At 51.6% G+C, this 23,281-nt stretch overlaps 1 protein-coding gene across 24 annotated transcripts in view; it reads right to left on the bottom strand.

The window, feature by feature from the left end:
* Positions 1 to 1,401: 1,401 nt before the first annotated feature.
* SMAD3 (SMAD family member 3) overlaps positions 1,402 to 23,281 on the bottom strand; it is a 131,221-nt gene continuing 109,341 nt past the window's right edge. For 23 of the 24 annotated variants that reach the window (XM_077938334.1, XM_077938348.1, XM_077938341.1 and 20 more), the window contains 4 exons: positions 15,048 to 15,260; positions 11,655 to 11,792; positions 9,024 to 9,168; positions 1,402 to 6,119 (listed from right to left, as the gene is read on the bottom strand). In XM_077938334.1, coding sequence (XP_077794460.1) covers positions 5,996 to 6,119; positions 9,024 to 9,168; positions 11,655 to 11,792; positions 15,048 to 15,260 — 620 coding nt within the window. In that variant the 3' untranslated portion in view covers positions 1,402 to 5,995. 24 annotated transcript variants of the gene reach the window in all.

Genomic DNA, 23,281 nt, shown 5'->3' with positions numbered 1-23,281 from the left:
GGGAGCTGGCTCAAGTGAGGGGGGAAGATGATCCACTTTGGGGGCGCTGTGTTTTGCATCACGTCTAACAAATAGCTGGAATTTAAAGTCATGCATCTCAAGGAACAGGCTGGGTTAAAAGGACTGGTTTGGGTCAGCTGTTGAGAACTACAGGCTACATAAACCCTTGAGGAAAGCTGTTAAGGGGGTAGGAAGGTGGAAGTACCAACCAAATCATCATAAAGGCAGGAATTTGATGCAGTACTCGGAGGCCAAATCCATGGGCCCTTACACTGCAACCTGCCTCCTCCTGTTGAGGGAGGTGTTTGGATGCTGGGGAGGTCCTTAGGAGGACTACTGCAGATGTGGTCACACCACAGGATTATTCCAACCCAGTTCATCCTTCTACCCCAAACGCTGCTTATTCACTCTTAAAAACCAAAAGGCATTTTACTTTTTTTTTTGAGACAGTGTCTCACTCTGTTGCCCAGGCTGGAATGCAGTGGTGTGATCTCAGTTCACTGCAACCTCCACCTCCTGGGTTCAAGTGATTCTGCCATCTCAACCTCCCAAGTAGCTGGGACTACAGGCGTGCGCCACTACACCTGGCTAATTTTTGTATTTTTTGGTAAAGACGGGGTTCTGCCATGTTGGCCAGGCTGGTCTTGAACTCCTGACCCCAAGTGATCTGCCTGTCTCTGCCTCCCAAAGTGCTGGAATTACAGGCGTTAAGCCACCACGCCTGGCCAACATTTTACATTTTAATCAATGTTTTTCTTTATCCACATCTTCTGGGGTCGGTGTAAGATCTAGCCAAAGAAACAACTTTGAAGTCCCTTTCTCCTTGGGCGTTTTGAATTCAAAATGAATTTTCACAGGTGCTAACAATCATCTGAGCTGGAAGATGTGGAAACCAAGGTACTTGTGATGCTAAAGTTACCTCCATGCCTGTGGGAAGACAAATCTGGTGGCATTTAAGACACCATGACAATACGGAGGAATCAGGCTAGGAGGGACTAGCAGAGGCAAGAGATGGCAGGGGTGGAGGTTGGGTTGGTGGCATTCAGTCATTTGCCAAAGGCCTTGGGATATAGAGGAAGTAAAATACAAAATGGCACTGCAGAGATAGATGGGACACATATGGTGTTTAGGCTTGGGCAACAGCGAGATCCACCCATTGAGAAACTTGACCTCTGTGCAGATGGCCCAGGGGCTCCTGCTGGCACTGCATGTTGCCCTTGGTGAATGAGAGCAGCTGGATATTACATGAGGACCATGGCAGAATGTGGCCTGGCACATCATTGGTCAAGGTGTATCTGGGCTTATAGACATTTTCCTCTGGTCCTCCTGAGCCCTGAAGTCCCTGGGACCCCTCGGGGCTCCCCTTTAAATCTTCTCTCCACCCACAGACAACAGCAAGAATCAGACTGAGCTCCTGGCACAGGAGCTTTTCCATGACAAGTTTATTAGAAGGGCACTTACAAGAGGAAGAGAGGGAACGAGAGGACACACATCTTTAACAATAGGGGTACAATGCTTAAACAGGTGCTCTGCTTTTAAGATATAAAAGTTAGAAAAATCTAAAACACTATAAATACATACATGCTTTTTACAAAGTTATTAAAAGGTCAGGCTGGCTGAATAGTGAAGGTAATCAACATAGTCAATGTCCTATTCCCCATCCCTCAACACACACCAAAGTAAGGGTCCAGAACAGCCGAGTTGCAACAGCAGCAGTGAAGGTGAGTGAAGGCTTCTTGGATAGACGGCTCCATCTCTCTGTAATGCTTTCACCCCTAGCAAGGGAGTGGGGCTTGGTTCAGAGGACCCTTGTGGAAGGGCCCAGATCTGACTCAGAGCTGCCTGTTTCTACACGCGGCCACTTGTTTAGCCAGCCTGGTGTGGTGTTTCTGGATGCTGAGCCAAAAAGCCACTACACCCTCCACCAACATTCAGAACTGGCTGTGCCCCAACTCTTCGAGCCACTGTCCTTGGGAGGAGAGACCTTTCCAACTTTCTTAAAAAAATTAAATAGTTATCTGTCTGAATGAAGAAATTATTACATAAATACAAAAACACCAGAATACTAGAGTATACATTACTTCTGCATTAAAAAAAAAAAAAAATCCATTACAGAATCACTGAGAATTTCTCAATCCAGTTTACATGAGGCAAGTTTCTTTTCTATGATAGCTGTGTTTTTGAAAAGTTGCCTGTTGAGCCCATCATCTCCCCACCAACACCTCCCCATGGGAGATGCTTCGTCATCATTTTGGATCCATGTCCTCTTGCGTACGTTTTTCTGCTTTCCCTACCCACTTGAGAAGCTGCTGATGCTCCTTAAACCGTGATGGCAATACATTGTGAAGACTGTTACCTGAAAGGGGCCTACAAGGAAACATTTTTGCCACATAAAGACAGTACAGCTTTGCTGTGTTGAGGTTTGGTTCTGGTAAAATGGGGACACGTATGTTTTGGGGGAACTCCCAACTCTAGCCAAGTCACACAATAAGAAACAGCGTCCAGGGCTAAACGTGTGCCCTCTTGCTGCTGGTATTCCCCTTGGTGAACAGTCCTACAAGCAGCCTGCAGATTCTTCTCCCTACGTCTCCTGTGAGGACGAAGGAGTGGTTGTGTAACCTGAGCTCTGGCCCTGTGGAGACCCTCATGAGCCTGAGGCTAAGAATGAAACAGATCTTTGCGTCTTCCCCAGATTACTCACATACGTGCATGCCATGCACACACTACTTCAGACCTTTCTGTAGTCTTCAGTAAAAGCGTTTAGCCTGGAATATGCCCAAACTCTAGGAAGCCAAGGGGAGATGGAGAAAATTAAAACAAAATAAGCACACGATAATGTGCTATAGCTCACTTCAGTATATGAACAATGGTTTAAAAAAATAATCACCATGGTCAATTAAAAAAAAGAAAATACAACACAGACAACATAAGGACAATGGAGACGTCTGCCAGCAGCCTTGTCCTCATGTGTGCTCTTCCTAAGAGTCAAAGTCCCTGCTCCTGACTCTAGGCTTGTCTCAAAATGTCAGGTCTACAGCCCGCCAGGAAGGTGGCCAACTGAGATGATGTTCCAGCACAGGCCTGTAATCCAAACCGGCTGGGGTAGCTACCTACGTATGCGCTGGAAGGATCTAAGTTACTAAATTGGGAAGAAGCGAGGTGGGGCGGGGAGAGAGGAAAGGGAATAAAAGTTGGCTCCTGGGAAGGTGCTGAAGACAAGGATCTATGTCCCAGTGCTAGCTACACTTGGGTCAGTCTCAACACAAGCTGCAAGGTGAAGATGTCATGGCGGGGAGCCCAGGGCAGCGGCAACACACACGGTCGTGCTGCCTAGATGAACGCCACTTAAAACTGCTATCCAGTCACCAACACTCCTCTAGAACTGCCCTGGTTTCCTCTTGCCCCTTTCAACTGTCCTTTAAAAAAGTGTTTTAATATACAAATGCCACTCATACCACAGGATTTTAAAACTAAGAAAACTAGCTTGTGGCTTCAAGGAAGGAGACTGATGTTACATATGCCCAAAGCACCTATGTAGCGCTCTAAGGTGGGAAAGGCACCATTTCCTAACCTCTTAGGTATGATCAAATTTATTTTCAGTATGCCACAGGTGGGTTTGCCTACAATCCCACACATCCTCCTCTGATGGTCTAGTCTATAAAGAAAAAGGGCCAAGGAAGTAGCCTTCAGGTCTGAGCAATGAGAGTTCTAAGACACTATCCAAAAGCAGCCAAATGTGTCATTTCATCACATTCAAAGTTCATAACCTGCCAAAGTATAGGCTTTTTCTCCCCCCTTCACCTGGAATAAGACAGACTCCACAGATCACTGGATCACCAGAATCGGGCTGTGCCTGAAGCTAGTTCCCAAGCACCCAGAGGGCTGTGTGCCACAGGAAGCCCTCACAGAATCACGCAGCAGGTGGAGAATGCAGGCCCTCGGAAACTGCTGCCCGTGGCTTTTAGGAGAGGAACCATGACTGCTCTAGCAGAAGCCAAAATGGAGTATTTGTGTCCTGGGTCTCAGAGCTGGCTGGGAACATGAACCCATGTACAGGAGGTTCAGGGGGCTTCCTGTGTAAGCAACAGGCCACAGATCATTTCAACACCAGGCACATACTTCAGACTCACAGTATTTGGCCCTCTCAGAGGAAGTGAGGGGTGTTGTGTTGTCTCTGGGTTCTGAGTCAATACTCCTTCGAGAAGACTCACACAAGTCTGTCAAGGTGCTCCTTCCATCTCTTCCTGTGTCCTCAGGAGGCTTGGGGAGCAGCTGTCCTACCTGGAAACCTCATGGCTAGAGATTCAGAGGCACAGGACCCTGCAGGTGAGGCATCAGGAAACCTCTCCATCTCCCTCCAACATCAAAAATCTCATCACATTTGAGGTGTGTACCCTGCCAAAAGAGTATACACTTTCTTCCCTTCACCTGGAATAAAACAGGACTTCCATAGGAAGTCCCTTGATTTTAAATCCATGCAAAAATGTGGGATAGGTCATTTTATACAAAAACAGCAGCAAAGAACAAAGTACCAATTGAAGGTGGCAGTTCTGTCTATTGTGTTCTGCAAAAGGCTGGGAAAAGAAGAGGGCTTTTTTTTCTGTTTTCCAGTTGAAATCATTTAGGCTAGTTTTCTCCCGAATTGCTGCTGGGAGCAGTACTTATTACACAATACAACTGCTATAGTTGTCACTGACGATCCTCTACCGGGAGCTAGGTCATCTTATATCCCAGGGGGAAGATGACAGACCTCTTTGAACCAAGCCTGCAATTTGCAAAGGTGTAAAAATATTTTAATAGCCCTTTTCATTTGCCTATGTCGGCCTGAGATGTTTTCCCTTCTGGTGAATTTGCTTCCGTAAATTTCAGCTTGCAGAAGTGCCGGCAGGTGTCTCTTCAACAAAACCTGGAAAAGCTGCACCTTAGGAGAGAGAAGGGAGAGAAGCAGTTGCTGCGTCTCACTCAGGTTTCCCAGTCAATGTGCCAGCCCAGGATTTTTAAAGAAAATATATCAACCAAACATTTAAAAGAGCATATGATAAAGTTGATTTAATGAATGCAACTGACTACATAAACCAATATAGCCGTATGCATCAGAATCTGGAGCGAGCTCTTACAGATGACTGGAGACGCGCCCAGTGCGGTGCTGCCTGAGACCAAACGCCGTCCCACGACAGGGGCCTCCTGCTTCATGAGGACACTTACCATCATTCGAATCTCTTTGAGATTAATGTGATAATAGACACTATACACTGCATACGCACTGAGCCTCAGCAGATCCTTCCAACTTTTCAAAGTGAAAAAGGACAAATGCATGTGAGTTTTTAAAGAGGTGGTGCTCATCAATTTTTCCCACTGTCCTGTGTGCAGGTTCTGCTGAACACGCGCCTTCCAATCAGTACGTTCTGAGAGGGGAGGGAGACAGACAAACTCCCTCCCTCCCCACCCCAAGTCTATCCAGCTCACGAGGGGCAGGGTCTGTTGGAGTGCTGGGGCTGGGCTGGGAATGTTCATTGGAAGAGGCACCGTCACAAACATCAGAGAGCTGGGCGTGAGGTCCGCATGGCCCCTGCGGGCTCCTCCTACCTAGAACGCTCTTCCAAGGTGAACTCCACACTGCAGTCCTAGACAGAGGGGCGTTTCTGATTGGACCGTGACAGCCCAGAAAGCTGTCACTCAAAAAAGGAGCCTGGGGGGAGGGGGCCGGTGGTGTAATACTACCTGTTCTGCTCACTTAAGCCACCAGAGCAGACGCCATTTCCTGCCCTTCAAAGTGGGGCCAAAGGGTAAATGTGTTTGGCAGACACAGCTGTTCATAACATCCACCTCTGGGTTTGCTCGTGTGTTTCCGAAAACAGGTAGGTGCACCCCTTCAGTTGAGGGAGAAAGATTTCTTCTTCCTTGACAACAATGAGTTGAGTAGAGTTCCAATTTTCTCCACCTCCTGCATGGCCATTTCCCCCAAGCCCGCCCTCCCCTACCACACTTAATGTCTCTAAGACACACTGGAACAGCGGATGCTTGGGGAGCCCATCTGGGTGAGGACCTTGTCAAGCCACTGCAAAGGCCCATTCAGGTGCAGCTCGATCCAGCAGGGGGTACTGGTCACAGTCTGTCTCCTGTAAGAAACAGGGAAAGGGGTTGGGGGGGGGGGACTTAAAAACATCTCCAGGGGGCTACACAAGTCAGAAAACTTCTTCTGCTTTGATGACACTCCTCTTCCCAAAGCCAGAGAGATAGACCACCTTGTGAGATGCTGTCCTAGAAGCGGTACCAATAACTTGCTGAAACTACCAGGCCACACTCCTCCACCCAGGGAGGACTTCAGGTAAATTAAGTTCTCTCGAGGGGAAAGGAAGTCAACTTTAAAGAGTTAAACATGTAAAGTCAACGGCAAAGAGTTAAATACGCAAAGTCAACTGCAGGGCACCCAGAGGCCCACCAGTTACTGTAACAGGCCCCCTAAAAGAAGAGACCTCTATCCTGAGCAAAGGGCTTCCTGGCTCCCATCTGTACCAAATGGGCACGTGCCGCTCCCCTATCTCCAAATCCGGGCCCAGCCCCAGCAGGCCACGATGACGTGTGTCTGTCTCATTGAGGGGTGTTTTTTACAAAGCGCCAACAGTGTCCGCATGCCTTCGGTTCCCAATGTGCTGATATAATTCTCATCTACGGCCTTATTTTGGAAAATCTTACAAGCAGAGCGAGCCATGGAACAATTACTGGAAAAAACCAAGGCACACCACACGTTTCTTTTCCCCAAAGCACTTTGTCTAAATTCAGGCTGGTTGATGACGCAGCTTGCAGGCAGGCTCCCAAAGGCCTCCACTGAGCAAAGGCTATCTGCTGAGGCTGGAGCCGCTGGTGCCAGCTGGAGGTGAGAGGTGTGGGCCCTGGGCCCTGCTTTCAGCCACCGCACAGAGAGAAGAGCTGAAACCTTACTCTCCTTGGCCCAAGAGGCAGGAGGACGACAAGGCTGTTCTGGGAAGGGGCCGCGCCCGCCCGTCAGGCTGCTGTGCAGTCCTGCCAGGCAGCGGTGACGCGGTGGGCCGCAGAGGACTGGGTGTGCTGGCAGGACATCCCGCACGGTGATACAGTGTCCCCAGGGAAAGGCTCTGCCACCAAAGAGCCTCTTCCTAGCACTTGGAGTGGGAGAGCTGCAATGCCACACCACGAACAGGGCTGCTGTCTTGAGGGCACCGCCCTCCTTGCTTGGCCTCTACTTTGCTTGTGTAGCAGGGAGGTTAAGAAATGGGCCTGCAGACAAACCCTGGGGTGTCTGCATGAGGGAGGGTACTTGAATGTGGCCCTCTCGACTACAGTCTGGTATAAGAAGAGCAAATGGACATCCCCTTGCTCTTCTCCACTGCAGTCCATCTTTAAATATTTCCCTTCTCCAGTAAAAAGAGATTAATTTTCTAACCTTTCACTCCTGTTCCCTAAATGATCTAAGCCAGGGCTAAAAGACTGCTTAAAACATTTCTCTGGCTGGACCTTTGGGCCTGGGCTGATCTCTTTAGGCCATAACATAGGTAAGTTCTTTTGAGGTCTGACCACTTTGATTGCTTCACTGGTCACTCCTGAATTTCAGAGACACCCCAGAGACCAAGGGGCTATGTTCCCTGACACCCTGGGGCAGACACAGAAGAACAGCAGCTAAAATACGGTAAGTGGAAGAGGAGGATTTTACAGGACGAAATCCTCTAATGAGAATCTGACTTTCCATAAGTCATGCTCATCTGGATTTCATTACAAACGGTGGCCTAAGGCCAATATTGAAATGGGTTTGGCCTGGGTGCAGCATGACTGCAAAACAAAATGGATTCCAAACATCTGGAAAAATGAAGAGAAGGGGAGAGTAGCTTGCAAGGCACTGGCTCGAGCTGACGTGTGGGCACCCCTGCATCTGCCGCAGGAGCTGGCGGCTGGCAGTGGGGAGTGTGGAGCAGAAGGCGGGGGCACACAGCCCTGCCTCTCAGCAAACTTTTGTCCGTGAGTGGAAAGAAAAGGGACTGGATTTTCTAAACCCAAAGCAGGATGGCCTGAGAGATTGAACCCAAGCAGACCAGGTAGACCTGACTACATCAGGGCCATGTTTAAACCAGTATCTAGGGCCGGGTACGGTGGTTCACACCTGTACCAGCACTTTGGGAGGCCAAGGCAGGCAGGTCACCTGAGCTGAGGAGTTCTAGACCACCCTGGGCAACATGGTGGTCTCTACTAAAATACAAAAAATTAGCCGGGCGTGGTAGCACGCGCCCGTAGTCCCAGCTACTTGGGAGGCTGAGGCATGTCCCAGAGGCAGAGATTGCAGTGAGCCGAGATGGCGCCACTGTACTTCAGCTTGGGTGACAGAGGGAGATGCCATCTCAAAAAAAAAAGAAAAAAAGAAAAAAGAAACCAGTATCTAGGACTCTAAAAAAGTCATTTCTCAGCGAGAAAATTTTGTTCCTTTATAACTACCCAAATCTCTTCCTCCCTTCCCTGACTCTCAGTTTTAATATCCTGGGCTCCTCAGCATCACCAGGGGTCCCTGAGTCAGAAATGGAGCAACAGAGGAGGAAAGAACAATGAGCTGAAGACCTAACTTCCTGAAAAGGGTCATCCTAAAGCCATGTGCCTAAAATGAAGAGTAAGGAAGAAGCCGAGAGGGCAGAGTTCTAGACACAGCTCTTCTACCCGTGTGACTGCAGGCAAGCCACTCTTCCTCCCTGGGCCTCAGTTCTCTCATCTATCCGGATGATGCCGGCAGCCCCACCCAGGGCTGGGATGAGGATAAGAGGGAGCATGTGTTTATAGTGCCTGCAGCTGTTCGGTGCCAGCAAACATCGCTCTGCAATTCCTCATCCTTGCTGCTGGCCCAGCCCCTCCTGCCTGCCAGGCCCTGGGCTCTCTCTGATCTTTGGTCTCTCTGCTCTTGATGCCAGGGCTGGCCTCGCTCATCTCTGAGGAGCCCCGCCTGCTCTGCTGTCCAGAGTCACCTGGAGTTGGGGCCCCTGATGTAGGCAGCACCCGTAACCAACCTGTACTCCGCTCCCCAGCCTTTAACGAAGCTCATGCGGATGGTACACATTCGGGTCAACTGGTAGACCGCCTCAAAGCCCTGGTTGACGGACTGGGCCAGGAGGGCAGCAAACTCCTGGTTGTTGAAGATCTTCAGGTTGCATCCTGGCAAAAACACAGAAATGGGGCTGTGGGGATGAAAGTGGCCAGGTCTGTTGCTCCCCTCCTGGATAAAGCAAGTCCTGGACCCCCAGACCAGCCTCATTTATACAGCTCCCGGGACACATGGTGTGTGATGCATTTGCCACACACTCCACGCTCAGCACCACGCAAAGGGAAGGCCGACTCAGTCCCTCCCCTTGAACCGACCTCCTCACTGGGAGGTGCCGCTGACATACCTGCAAGGGGAGATGGAAGGCTGGCCCACAAGCTCCAACTCCCAGGGCGGGGAGAAGTCTGCAAAGTGGGCTTCCGAGACTAGGGAGATGGTGTGGAGAGGGGGCCTTGCCCTGGGCAAATGGGCCAGGGGACAGAGAGATAAGGGACCTGGACCAGGTTGCCCATGCTGTGTGGGGTCTGGTCGCCCACCTAGGAACAGGAGCTCTGGCTGTTCCACAGCAGGCAGTGCCAGCAGAGACGGGCTGGCCGAAAGGCTACTGGGCCTGCCATCCCCACAGGAAGCTCGGCGGAGGGCCCAGGGCACCCTCCACCTGGGCTCCTCTGATGAATACACCTGGTGCTGGGGCTAGGAGGGAAGGAGAGATCTGGGCCACAGTTTGGCCTCTGGGCACCAGGCGGGGTGGAGGTGACATTCACAGCTAAGTGAAGGTGTGCATCTAATTCTCCAGACAGTAAAACTAAAGACAGTCACAAATAAAGTTTAAAATAAACGTTGTTGGAAGTCTTACTGCCTGAGTGCCAGGAATGTGTCAACCAGAAAAATAAAGACAAAAGCACATGCCGGAAATAGCCAAAAGGTGAGCTGGGGTGACGCTTATGAATGAGCCAACAGCAGGCTCCTGTTCTTGCTGTGTGACTCTGAGCTGGTCGCTTTCTCCTGGGGACCCTGTGTCTCTGTATAATGAGGGGCTGGCCTCAGAGGTCCTTCCAGCTCTGACATTCTATGAGCTGACAAACACCACCAGAGCCAACTCAGCCCTCACCCAAAAGATGGGGGTGGGGCCGGGGAATGGAGGAGGCAGAAGGCCAAGAGCGTCACTGAGCTTCCTCTTCTCATTCTCTCCAAGGACAAGGGTGGTGGAACAGGGCTGAACCTGGGCCCTGACCCCCAGCAGAGCCAAGAAGCAGAAGAGCACCAGACTTGAGAGTCCATCAGCCCTAGGCCCCATCCTGGCTTGGTCACTTACTAGCTGTGTGTCCTTGGGCAGATGGCTGAAACTCTCTGAACTTGTCTCTCAAAGCATGTCCTTACTTATAGAGCCAGAGAATAACTAGAGAGGACTAAATGAGGTCAAAGATCGGAATGTACTCTGTAAATGCAACCACAAAATGCTCTGGAAACCTGATGCGCTATTACCATTTCAGACTTGCTGCATTCTAAAGTTTCCCTGCCCGTGGTCCACCACTTCTCCACTACCATCTGCTGCTCAGTGGGCAGGGAAGGGCATGCCACACACGTGTCACAGGCAATGGCCCGGCCAGGCTACCTGCTCCACTAGCCTGTCACAGGCCACGTTCCGCGGGCTGCCTGCACAGTGGCTGCAGGTCCACTGTGGGCTTTGGCTGGGGCTTTCTGCCTTGGTTTCCTGAGGAAAGAGGCCTTAGACGGGATCAGCCACCTGCCTGATCTTGCTGTCCAGGCATGGCCCTGTCCAAACCACTCTCGGGGGTGCAGCCTGACACCTCTTCTTGGGGTACAGGTGGCATCTTCAGACTCACTCAGAAAACCCTCAGCAGTTCCCTAGAGTCAGACCCTGGTGTCCTTCCACGGCCTCATGCTTTGTGCTTTTGAAACATTTCCCCTGACCGTCTCATACGTGGCCCTCCTCCAGCCAGAGAGCTACCCATCCATGTCCTGCCCCCCACCACCTCAGGGCCTTTGCCTGGCGTGTTCCCCCTGTCTAGAAAGCCCTCCCTGTGCCTAGTGCCTACCTATCCTTCAGGATCCAGATGCTTCTCCTCCATGAAGACTTCCCTGATCCATCCCAACAGCTAAATGGGCCTTCTCTCTACCTGGGCTGCTGGCTTGGTGCTTGGCACCCCTCCCTTATATTGAACTCATCCGTGTCTTTGTCTTCTGTGCTCTGCAGGTTTGTAAGGTCTGCGGGAGCACAGCAGGGCCCCATCTACCTCTTCATCCCCTACAGCACCTGGCACAGAGCCCTGCATGCTGTTAGTACAATGAATGAGTGAAGAAAGGAAGCCACACTGCCTGAGCATCTACACACAGGGCAACAGGCAGGTACCCATGGTTAAAAGCAGACCCATCAGATGCTACATCTGCTCCCTGGAGGTTCAGGGAAAGCACAGTTAGATCTGTGGGCATAGAGAAAACCCAATCGAATCACCTCCAGATTGAAAACGCAATCACCAGTGAGCAGAAAAGGTGAGAAACGTGGACTCTCTCCAGCATCCCAGGCATGCACTTGGAGAGGGACCTCAAGGCAGGGGTGCCTGTGTGGCTGGCTTACCTGGTGGGATCTTGCAGACGGTGGCCGGGTGCCAGCCATAGCGCTGGTTACAGTTGGGAGACTGGACAAAAATAGCGCTGTCACTGAGGCACTCTGCGAAGACCTCCCCTCCGATGTAGTAGAGCCGCACGCCTCTTCCTACAGAGATTCAGGTTAGACTGGACGGGGTGCCTTTGCTCATACACAGTGGCCCTGAGGCTTGCAAAGGATGCAGAGCTGCAGGGCTGCTCCCAGTGACTGACAGCTTCCCCAGGCAAACGGGCCCCAAAGCCCAAGCCTCAAGGAGGAGAAATGGGCAATGCTGGATTCCTAAAGCCAAGGGAGGCAAATGACAAGAGATGGGCACACAGGATAGGTCTCAGTGACAGCCTTTGCCACTGAGCAGGTGTGAGCCTCAGTCAAGTTATTCACCCTCTGAGCCTTCGTCTGTCTCTACGATAGGGATGGGGGCTGGGCGCGGTAGCTCACACCTGTTAATTCCAGAGCTTTAGGAGGGCAAGGTGGGAGGATCACTTAAGGCCAGGAGTTCAAGGCCAGCCTGGGCAATGTAATGAGACTTCATCTCTACAAAAATATTTTTTAAAAAGTAGCTGGGCATAGTGGCATATCCCTGTAGTCCTAGCTGCTTGGGAGGCTGAGGTGGGCGGATTGCTTGAGCCCAGGGGTTCAAGACTGCAGCGAGCTCCCATCATGCCACTGCACTCCAGCCTGAGAGACAGAGTGAGACCCTAACTCAAAAAAAAAAAAAGAAAAAAGAAAATGGGAATGATAACGCCTACCCTTGCAGGATTACTGTGCGACAGAGAATAAGCGCCTGTAAGTGTCAGCTTTTCTTGCTGCTACTGCTACTACTACCCCACTACTATCTGGTCTCTTCACACTCCAAGATTGAGAGATTCATTGAGTAAACCTGCAGGGCTCCTTCTGGCGCAGCAGACACCCCGAGGAGCCCTTTATTGCAGGGATGGCTTAATGCTACCCCATATTTTTTTCTACCCTCAATGCATTTTTCTAAAACATTCCAGAGGTTTATATCATTTACTTTTCTTTCATCTCTTAAATCCACTCCAGATGGACAGAAATTATTTTTAAATTGGCTCTGCAACTCGAACAGTTACGTAAACTCTGACAATGAGCTCTTTGCTCGGCCAGGGGATGGTTCCTTCTCCCGCCTGGGAAAGTCTCTGTTCCATTACTGGGGAAGAAGCTCAGAGGTCAGAACGTGGAGCCAGGTGTTACAGGCCCAGCGTCAGGTGGGATGAACACCAGGTGAACGACCCATGCATCACTGGATGTCCCCTGTCCTTCCTCCTATTCCCACTACTGTCCCCTTCCTCCAACCACTCCCCATTTTTCCTGGCTTTAGTTCTGCAGGGTGCTGGTTAGCTCAGAGTCCACAGGAGGGGTGACTTCCTGGCTGTCCACAACTGTATCATGTCAGTAAGAGCAGGAGGCAGAGGTGGGGATGTGAAGACCCAGACCAAAAATGTTTGTTTCATTTCAGTAACAAAAAAATAGGCCGGGCATGGTGGCTTCCACCTGTAATCCCACTACTTTGGGAGGCTGAGGCAGGCAGATCACCTGAGGTCAGGAGTTCGAGACTAGCCTGGCCAACATGATGAATCCCCATCTCTATTAAAAATACACAAAATTAGCCGGGTGTGGTGGCACGTGCCTGTAATCCCAGCTACTCAGGAGGCTGAGGCAGTAGAATCACTTGGACCTGGGAGGTGGAGGTTGCAGTGAACCGAGATCATGCCATCACACTCCAGCCTGGGGGTCAAGAGTGAGACTTGGTCTCCCCTCACAAAAAACAAGCAAACAAACAAAAATCATATATATATATGTAAGTAAAATATATATATATATATTTTTAATAAAATATAGAAAAAAGCCAGTTGCAGTGGTGTATGCCTATTATCCCAGCTAATCAGGAGGCTGAGATGGGAGGATGGCTTGAGCCCAGGAGTTTGAGACTGGGCCTGGGCAACATAGCAAGACCCTATCTGTAAATCAATCAATCAATCCAACAGTGGTATGCCACCCAGAATAAGTATCTTTTTTGAAGTAAAAGACAAAAAGCAAAATGGGGAGAACGGGTCTGGTAGTGGGGGCTGTCTGTCACTGACAATGAGGTCTCTGAGAGCCATTCCCTACCCTTCCCCACCCCTAGACATCAGGCCCCTCTCCTAGAAAATGACAGCACAGACCTAGGCCTGTGGCCTCCAAACTTTTCTTCTCTTCACTACAGAATCAATCCTCTCTTCAAACGAAGGCTTCTGTGAGAGCCCGAGATATAAAGCAAGCGAATGCAGAGGTGCCCTGGTTCACGTGGGGCCAGGCTTCCCTTTGCTAACCTGCCCAGCTCCTGAATTTGCCCCAGGAACCCTTCGCCAACCCTTGGGGCTCCAGGACGAGGTCTGAGAAAACGTCACTCTGCCATCTCTCCACAGCCCTTCTAAGTTCTCACAGTTGTGTTCTGGATGGTAAAATCCTCTAAGCATGATAACTTCATAAGCAAACCAAGCGATACGTAACACAGCTTCATCTTCCTTAAACTCACAGAGTCATCTTTTACTTATGTTCTGCGGGCTCGAAGGCAGAAGGTTCACAGTAGTGGTGTTTGGATAGTGGACAATTCTTTTCTACCTTTTCTAAATTGTCTAGAATAATGATACATAAAAATAAGAAAAGATCACTCTTCCAACGACGACTGCCTACTTATCAACCTATCCATCTGCACTTTCAAACTCTTTTTATTAACAGGATTTCAGCCGGGCTTGGTGGCTCACGCCTCTAATCCCAGCACTTTGGGAGGCCGAGGCGGGTGGATCACCTGAGGTCAAGAGTTGGAGACCAGCCTGACCAACATGGAGAAACCCCATCTCTACTAAAAATATAAAAATTAGCCGGGCGTGGTGGTTGGGTGCCTGCAATCCCAGCTACTTGAGAGGCTGAGGCAGGAGAATCGCTTGAACCCGGGAGGCAGAGGTTGCAGTGAGCTGAGATTGTGCCATTGCACTCCAGCCTGGATAGAGTGAAACTCTGTCTCAAAAAAAAAAAAAAGATTTCATATGTTGCCTTTCTCATAGACATTCCCTTCTCGATCCCTTAAGTATTTTCCTCTGTGGCTTCCAGGTTTTCTGAGATTATATCTTTGAGTGGGAATGATTAAGTGGCCTGAACACTACCTGTCTGGCCCCTAAACAGGGCAACAGGGAATGTGGGGGCCTTGCTGGGGCGGTGAGTCTTCCCCCATGCCCAGCAGGAGGCAGAGCACAGCTAAGGATGGAGGCAAGGTTCCCTGCAGAGGCTGTGTGTTCGGGCCTGGGGCTGGGGGCGCGATAGAGTGGCAGGGGCAGGGTGGGGGCGGGGAATGGAGCCACCCCATACCGATGTGTCTCCGCGTCAGCTCCACTGCTGCATTCCTGTTGACGTTGGAGAGCAGCCCGAGGCAGAAGCGCTCCGAATTGGAGGGGTCGGTGAAGCCGTCCACAGTCATGGATGGCTGCGAGGCGTGGAACGTCTCCCCGACACGCTGGTTCAGCTCGTAGTAGGAGATGGAGCACCAGAAGGCCGGCTCGCAGTAGGTAACTGGCTGCAGGTCTGTGGACACAGGGCGGGCTACTGGGTCAGTGGGTGCCCCAAGCCCCATGCTGCCTCGATGGGGTCCCATGGACGCTCTGGAGAACCATTTCCCCACATTTCAGAGGGATTAATAGTCTCCCCACCTGGTGCCTTTTATCGTATAAAACTGGCAGCACCCACCAGAACAAGATGCTCAGGTGTCCGGAGGAGATTCCGTCAGCCTTGCCACACTGTGTGTGTAAAGGGCCATTGATTTCTTTTTTTTTTTTTTAAGCTCATAGAGGCCCTGCCCCGCCTGCTTGGCCTTGACTGGATGGAAGGAGTCTTCAAGCAGGGGCTGGGCCAAACCTGAAGAGGACCAGGGGCCACCCAGTACCTGGATGAACCTGGGACAGCCACTGCAGTGTGTCCACTGTGGGGCAGTCCACACCTCCCGCACAGTCACCTCTCAGCCTCTCTTGCAAGGTTCCTACAGTAACCACCATTAATCCCTGCCCCTAAAAGGGCTTTCAGGTTTTGGCTCTGCACAGCCCTGGGGGCAAACTCCCAGCCTGTGGAGCAGCAGCTTCCAAGCCTGCAGCAGCCGAGTGGGCTCCCAATAGGGCCCCGTGTCAGCGCAGTGGACACACCAGGATCGTCCGCAGACTGAGCCTGGAGCCTTGCCTCTTATCACAGAAACCATTTTCCACACTTATCTACATGCCGGCTGCTGGGGTGGCTGGGACACAAACCCATCTGAAAGAAAATCTGGATTTGTCCCAGTTGTCTGTGTAGTCTCCATATGGGGCTCCTCAAAGCAAAACTGCCATCCTGCGAGGGGCTGGTTCTCTTTCTCAGAAGAGTAAATGGCAGCTTCTCCTTACACTGGAAATGGATCCCAGCCTTCCATTTCCTGGGGCCTCCTTGCCCTCCTCTTGCCCCAGCCCAGCGGCCCTGGCGCTGTGCCCTCCTACTGCACGCCTCTGCAGCATCTCCAGGTCCATACTCTCAGCCCTTGGCCGGGCCCTCGGAATTCCCACTCACACCGATGCCACAGCCTCTGGACCAGGACTGCCCTGCGCCCTGGGCCAACCACTTGCAGCTGCTTCTCTGTGCTGCACTGACTGCTGGGCACGAGCCCTTGGCCTGCCACGCTCTGCTTGATGCCTACCTGAATCCCATCCATCTGCTGAAGAATCAGGGAGTCCCCTGCTCATTCTCACTCTTCCATCTCAAAGCTTCAGCCTGGCTCTGAAGTCCCTCTGGCTCTTAAATATACCTGGAGCCACGCAGTGACTAAGGGTGTGCCTCTATGTGAGCATCCTGACTGTCCAACTCGACCATGAGGTCCCAGGGCCCAGGCTGACATCTCTCTTCCCTCACTTTAACCCTCAGCGCAGGGCTCTGTTGAGGGGGGAACAGGAGAGGCTCCCCGTGCCGTCGCCCTGGCCTGAGAACCCTGCTCAATGGATACCAGGCAACGTCTAGGAGGGGGAAACCACCGGGGGCACCCCCGCTCATTAGACCTTCTGAAAGTGTGTAAAGCCCAAGAGAGAAAAGTCAGAAGCTGTTCTGCCCACAGGAAGGGGTCTGGTTGCCTGCAGGACAAAGAGTCCCTGATCCCCTTATGGGGTCTAGGCACATGATCCCTTCTAAAAGCAAGGAGAATGCTACCACGAACAGAGAAGGGGCAGGCCAGTAACACCCCTGCACTCCACACACGCCCAGGAAGTCAGCTGGAGGGTTAGGACACCCTAGGTCAGGTTTTTCAACTTCAGCACTACTGACATTTGGGGCCAGATAATTCTTTGTTGGGTAGGTGGGTGGGAGGGAGCGTGTGTAGATTGTAGGATGTTTACCAGCATTCTGACCCCTGCCCACTAGGTGCTAGCAGTATACATCCATACCACCCTCTCAAATTGTGGCAATAAAAGAAGGCTGTGGATATTGCCAGATGTATTCTAGAGGGCAAAACGGCGCTAGATATTTAACTGGATCATGGGACACAAGCTATAAAGCCATCCTCCAGACAGACTGGAGATCAGTCTTGGCTCAGGCACAGACTAGACGTGCAACTGCGAGCAAACCAGCTACACTCTCTGGGCCTCATCCTCTTTACTCTCGGCGCTGTTTCTAGACAGACAGAGATAACTCATGTGAAGTGCAGGGTGCGCATCAAGCACTCAGCACATGGTGTTAACACAATGATAAAAACTGGATTCTATGAACTTGAAAACAGCCTGGTCCTATCTTGATCACCATCAAGATGGAGGCAAAGCATTCTTAACCTTTTCCTCTCTTCCTGGGGTGGAGCAAAGGAAGATAAGGATGAAGGCATCAAAAGTACTTAATGGGGAAGGGAGGAAGGACAGGGCCAGGAGCAGCTGTGGCTTGTGTCCTGGCCCCTGAGGTGAGGCTGAGCCACGTCAGCCACATCTGGCTCTGGCTTTGCTTGATGCTTCAACATTCCAATGAGATAAGCTATATTCTAAACAATGTGGTCAGTAAAATGTGAGCTATGTTGCTTTGGAAACTAAAAAAAAAAAAAAAAAAAAAAAAAAAAAAAATCCAAGTGCAACCCAAGCATTCAGAGTGGTCAGGCAACGTATCAGTGCTGCTGGCCACCACTGCCCAAGTGCAGGCTCTGCTGATCCTGCTGTGTGATCTTGGGGACGTGACCTCCTTCTGTAACCTCAGTTTTCCAGTCCATACGACGACTCTGGTGCATTAGAAGACAATAATGCTGACCACCTAGGTCATTCTCCGGCACAGGTCGGCTTGAACGTATAGCTTTGGCTGGCTCTGACTGACTCAGCAGTGTGTAGAACAGAACAGAGTCCGCACCCCGAAATCATAAAGCCCTGCCCAGCATTCTCTGGGTTTACTCCAGGCAAAAGAGAAAGAGCTAGGCTCCCAGGAACAGCAACCCAGCCCACCATTCAAAAAAAGAAAAAGCTGGCAGGCCACCCATGGTATCGCATGGTGCTGGAACCATGCTCTGGGGAGGGGTGGGCTTCAAGGACCCTCAGAATCAAAGACAGGCTTCGGGTCATAGGCCGAGAGGCCCTCCCAAGCAGATCTGAGCCCTTATCCAAACAGCCCTGCAACTCACAGACACACACTGGACAGTGTTGTGGAAAACCCCGGACACTAGGAACCTGACACATCATTAGGAAGATGCTTGTTTGAGGGAGCAGTGAAATCAGGCCAGTGGCAAAGTCTGCAGGCTGCCATTTCAGAGAGTGCTGTTTGGACAAGCTGCCCTGTGTTCAGAAGCGGGACTGAGCCGGAGCAGCACCCCAGCCATGCACTCTCTATTCTCTGCAAACAACTAAAAGCCAGCCGTGCTTTCCCTCCTTTCTAGGTCCTGCCTGCCCACCACACCTCAGCTGCTTCCTCCCGAAACTTGTGCAAGAAGAGTGGCAGACCAGAAAGTATGGTCACCACCTCTGGGTTCTGCCTTCAATGACACATTTTTCTTTAAAAAACAAACAAACAAACAAATAAAAAACAGACCAGATGCAGTGGCTCATGCCTGTAATCCCAGCACTTTGGGACGCCAAGGCAGGCATATCACTTGAGGTCAGGAGTTCGAGACCAGCCTGGCCAACATGGTGAAACCCCATCTCTACGAAAGATACAAAAATTAGCCGGGCGTGGTAGTGGGCACCTGTAATCCCAACTACTCTGGAGGCTGAGGCAGGAGAATCACTTGAACCTGGGAGACAGCGGTTGCAGTGAGCCGAGATCACGCCACTGCACTCCAGCCTGGAGGACAGAGCAAGACTCTGCCACATACACATACACACACCCCAGAACACTAAATATGCCCTCATTTCTTTCCCAAAGGACTTATCCTTACCTATCAGAGAAACAAAAAGGACTCTGGAAAGAAGAAGGCTATAAATGGGATAACCATGAGGTTATAGTTACTGCAAAAGCATCTAGTTTGGCTCTGAGCTTCCTAGCAGACAAGACAAAAAGGGAAGATGATATGGTCTATGGCTCTGGTTGGTGGATGGGCAATGCTTACTAGTTCCTCAGGGTAAACAAAGCTTGTCCTGGCATTAAATCTTAAAAGAAATCTCTCAGGGGGAGGTAGCAACCCCTCCCCCGACCAATCAATCAATTGATGAAGCAAGCAAGCAAGCAAGATCTGGTTTCCAGGGTTTACCAACAAATGCAGAAGCAGTTCTAGAGAAGGCTCCTCTAGGAGAAGGACTACAGGGAGGGTAAGGTGACACAATCAACAGCAGTTTCACCTCTAGGCTGAGCATTCTGCACACTGGGGTGGAAGACAACGGCACGTGCCCACGGCCTTCCCTTCAAACAGCCCCGCTCCCGGCCAGACTTCGAGTCTGTGCTAATCTCTCTTCCCAGTGCAGACGTGTTGGAGACGCAGGAACCTCCAGCTCCAGCCGTTGTGGGTCCCCTGCCCCCACCAGTGTGGTGTCAGCCAGACTTCTCGAGTGCCATAGGGCACTTAATCCATGGCTGGCCCCCTGCCAGCCTAACGCATTGGCTGGCCTCAGTTTTCAGTCCTGTTCCAAGCTGGCACAGACGTTCCATTTTGTTTAAGAAAAAGAAAACAGAATAAAACCCAGAAGGCAACGCTTGGATTAAGGGATGCCTATTAAAAACATGTGCAAGAGATTCAAATCCGGTAAAGGAAAAGGTGGGGAGGCAAGAGGGGGAAATTAACTTTCTCCTCTAAATCGAAAGCAAGGAACGGACAAAGGCCAGGAGCACCGCCGCTGCAAGATGAAAGGTCAAAACAGAAATGGACTGGTTTCCTCCGGGCCCACCTCATCTGCGGAAGGCAGTTCTTCCTCACTCTAGGAGATTCCACACTCCGGTTCCCATGTTCCCCATCCGCCACTTCTCAGTCCTGCCTGGGTCCTCTGCCTGGACTGCCCATCCCCCTCCTCTGCAGGGACGAGATCTTTAAGGCCCAGCTCACGTGGCTGTGAAAGACTCCCTCACTGCCTCAATGCAGAATTAGCCTTGTGTCCCAGAAACTGTGTACCTGAGTCTCCTGTGCCAGAGGGTGAGGTCTCTGAGCCCACGCCAGCTGTGTCCCAGCACCCAGGGCACTAATTCCAATCTATGTATCTAAGGACTAAACCACCAAACCTGGCTGCACAGAGAGCCCCATGCCCTTTTAGCTTATGAACCAGGAAGTTACTGCAACCAGGAACAGTGGCAAAGTCTAAAAACCGGGCCCTCGGGAGTGTGAAGACAGAGCCTGCAGCTGACTTCCTGTCATTATGTCGCCTGCCTGTGATTTCACAAGGGTGGGGAAGACTGGAGCCAGAGGTTGCCTTGTAGAAGAGCCTTGGGCAGCAGCATGAAGATACCTGGAACTGGGTTGGGCCTGGGCCCCGGGCCACTGTCCATGCTCAGGGCCAGTGGTCTTCGGGCTGCCCTGCCCCCACACAGGGGCTCACATATGAGCACAGGGGCTCATGAAGCAGAGGGGAAGCTGGGCCTGTCAGCGCGGAATCTCACCCAGAATCCTAACCCTGACTCGCTGGGCGACTCACCCCCAATTCACACCGTCCCAGCAGAGGTGCAACTAGGCCAGCGCAAAGTGGCACCCATTCTCTGCTGGCCAGCCTCGGGGAGGGTCCTCCCTTCGGTAGAAATAACCTAAGAATCCTCAACTCTCAGGCAAGCTGCCTGAGGAAGGGGCAGTAGGGAGGGAGAACTATGTCAACGGGAGACGCTGCCTTGGATCCAAGCTCAAGAAACATCCCATCATCCTAGTCTACACAATCTAGAAGGCAATTCACAGCACATGACCACCTTTCAGTCTGAAGCACTGCATCCGGCATCAGCCACCTCCAAGCTGCCCTGTCCCTCTCACTCCAAGCTGCCCCATCCCCGCTTCTCTCTCCTGGCACTGGCACTCTGGGAAGCCATCGCCTCCTTTAACTGCAGCTCAACTGCCCCCCCAGGGCTCTCCCTGGTACATTATTTTCCTCAGTCACGGCTCCGCCCTAATTGTCTCACTTGAAGACAGGGAACAACTTACTCACCGGGCACAAGCCAGCTCACTACCTTTTTCCTCTCTCCACCTGCCTCCTCCTTCCCCTCCACTTACCCCAATCCTTCCGCCTTAAATGCCTAGGAAATTCCCGGTGACTCACCCAGCACGCTGTGTAATAACAGGAACATCACCTGCTCGTATCCCCTGCCCTGCAAACAACGGTCCCAGGGTCTCCGAGAGCCTGCCTGGGGCAGGATGCTGAGCCCGGTCTCAACCAGGAGTCCCTGCCCCGTAATTACCAGAAGTGGCTTTGCTGGGGCAAGAGGCTCAACCTTCCCCAGATCTGAGCCCTGGAGCTAACGCCCGGAGTGCGGAGGAAATGAAAGGAGAAACCAGATGTCCTCTGCTTGCTTTCTTTTTGCACAGTAATTTCATAATAATCTCTTTAAAAGAAATAATCAGCTGTCGTGAGATGTCCCCATTTTTTCCTAGGAAGAGCTCCCTGTGTGCTTGCCTCCATCCTAGGATTTGGGACTCACTGACCCTGAGTCAGTGCAAAGGCCGCGCTGCTGGGTGCCTCCGCTCCCCACCTGTTACTTGCCCTTCAGTATACTGCTGACTGCTGCAGCCCCTCCCCTCCCACACACTGCTCCCTAAAGGCTCCCCCTTGAACCCCTCATGCCAAATCCAAGGCCGCTTCTTAAATCTCATTTTGCATCTCTGCAGGGCCTGCTTGTGGCCACCGTCCTTCAGGGCTTCCCTCCCCTCTGAGCTGCGGTGACCCCATCATCCCCCTGACCTCAGCCTTCCCCAAGGAACCCCCTGACCCGAGTGCGTCTCTGGCTGTCTTTCCATATTGAGCTGGGTCGCCCTCTCCACTAAATCCATCCACTGTCATGACTTCAGCCAAACTTTATTGGTGTTTGCAGAGTGAGATCTACGGATGGGCAGTGGGGTGATAAAGAGAAGTGCAGGAACAGCGATCAGTGCTTGGGAGGAACACTGGGTCAGACAGGCCTCCTTCTGCAGGCTCCTCAGAGCGTGGCCATGTCAGTCTCTCCTGAGTGGGGGCTGCAGAAGGGGCCACAATACAGGCTTTCCACACTCATTCAACCACCAAACCCCTTCTCTCAGGCCCCGCCATGGGAAAGGCTGTCACATATGTTAATGGTTTCCAAATCTGCACCTCCAGCGCCAGCTGCTTTCCTGACTAAGCACAGGCAACCCACCACCATCTTCCGCCCCAAACCCATTCCACTTCCCGGGTGTCCAGCCTCGATGGAGGCATTACCATCATCCCCACTTAATGCTGGTCAACAAACCCTGCTCATTCAGGCCCATGACTCCCTCTCAAATGCATTCTCCCGGCTCTGGACCATTTCTCGAAAGCATCCATCTCAGGCTCCTCGAGAGGAAGAGCTGTCTAAGTGGGGTTTAGTTTTTGTTTTGTTTTGCCTCCAGTAATTTCCCCTAGAATTTAGATTCCACACCGTGGCCAGATTAATCTTAATGAAGCTGTCATCAGAAAACCTCCCCATTCAAAACCCATGAACAGCTGTATTCTGCAGGCAAGAGGGCGCTAAGCAGACGCTCAGGGGTCTTTTCTCAGTGTCCCACCTGCCATTTCAGCCTCGTCTTCCCGCCTTGTCCTTCTTGAGACAACCACCAACCACCATGCCAGCTGTCCTCAGATCACATCCTGCCCTTGGACCTGCAATGGCCTTCCCTCCTTCTCTGCCTCACAGGGTCCCACCTGTCCTTCAAGCGCCCGCTCACACATGGCACAACCTCTCCCATGTCTCCCCACTCCATCCACACTTCCCTACTTTCCTCCTTGGCATGTACTATTTCTCCTTCTTCTGGGCTTGCTCCCTGGGCACCTGGCACAATGCATTACAGGTGGACGTGGACACCTCCAGCTGCCCCTCCCCCGCCCCCAGGCTGCAAATGCCTAGTGCTCTCCCAGCTCTGGCCCCCAGCATCAGTACATACTGGGAACTCAGCCAATGTTGACTGAGTACATGAATACAGAGGAGACGCCTGGCCGGCCTGGAATTCCATCGCTCCCTCC

This window comes from Macaca mulatta, chromosome 7 (genome assembly GCF_049350105.2).
Source record: "Macaca mulatta isolate MMU2019108-1 chromosome 7, T2T-MMU8v2.0, whole genome shotgun sequence".
Classification (NCBI taxonomy): Eukaryota; Metazoa; Chordata; class Mammalia; order Primates; family Cercopithecidae; genus Macaca; species Macaca mulatta.
This window is presented reverse-complemented; position numbering and strand designations above follow the sequence as displayed.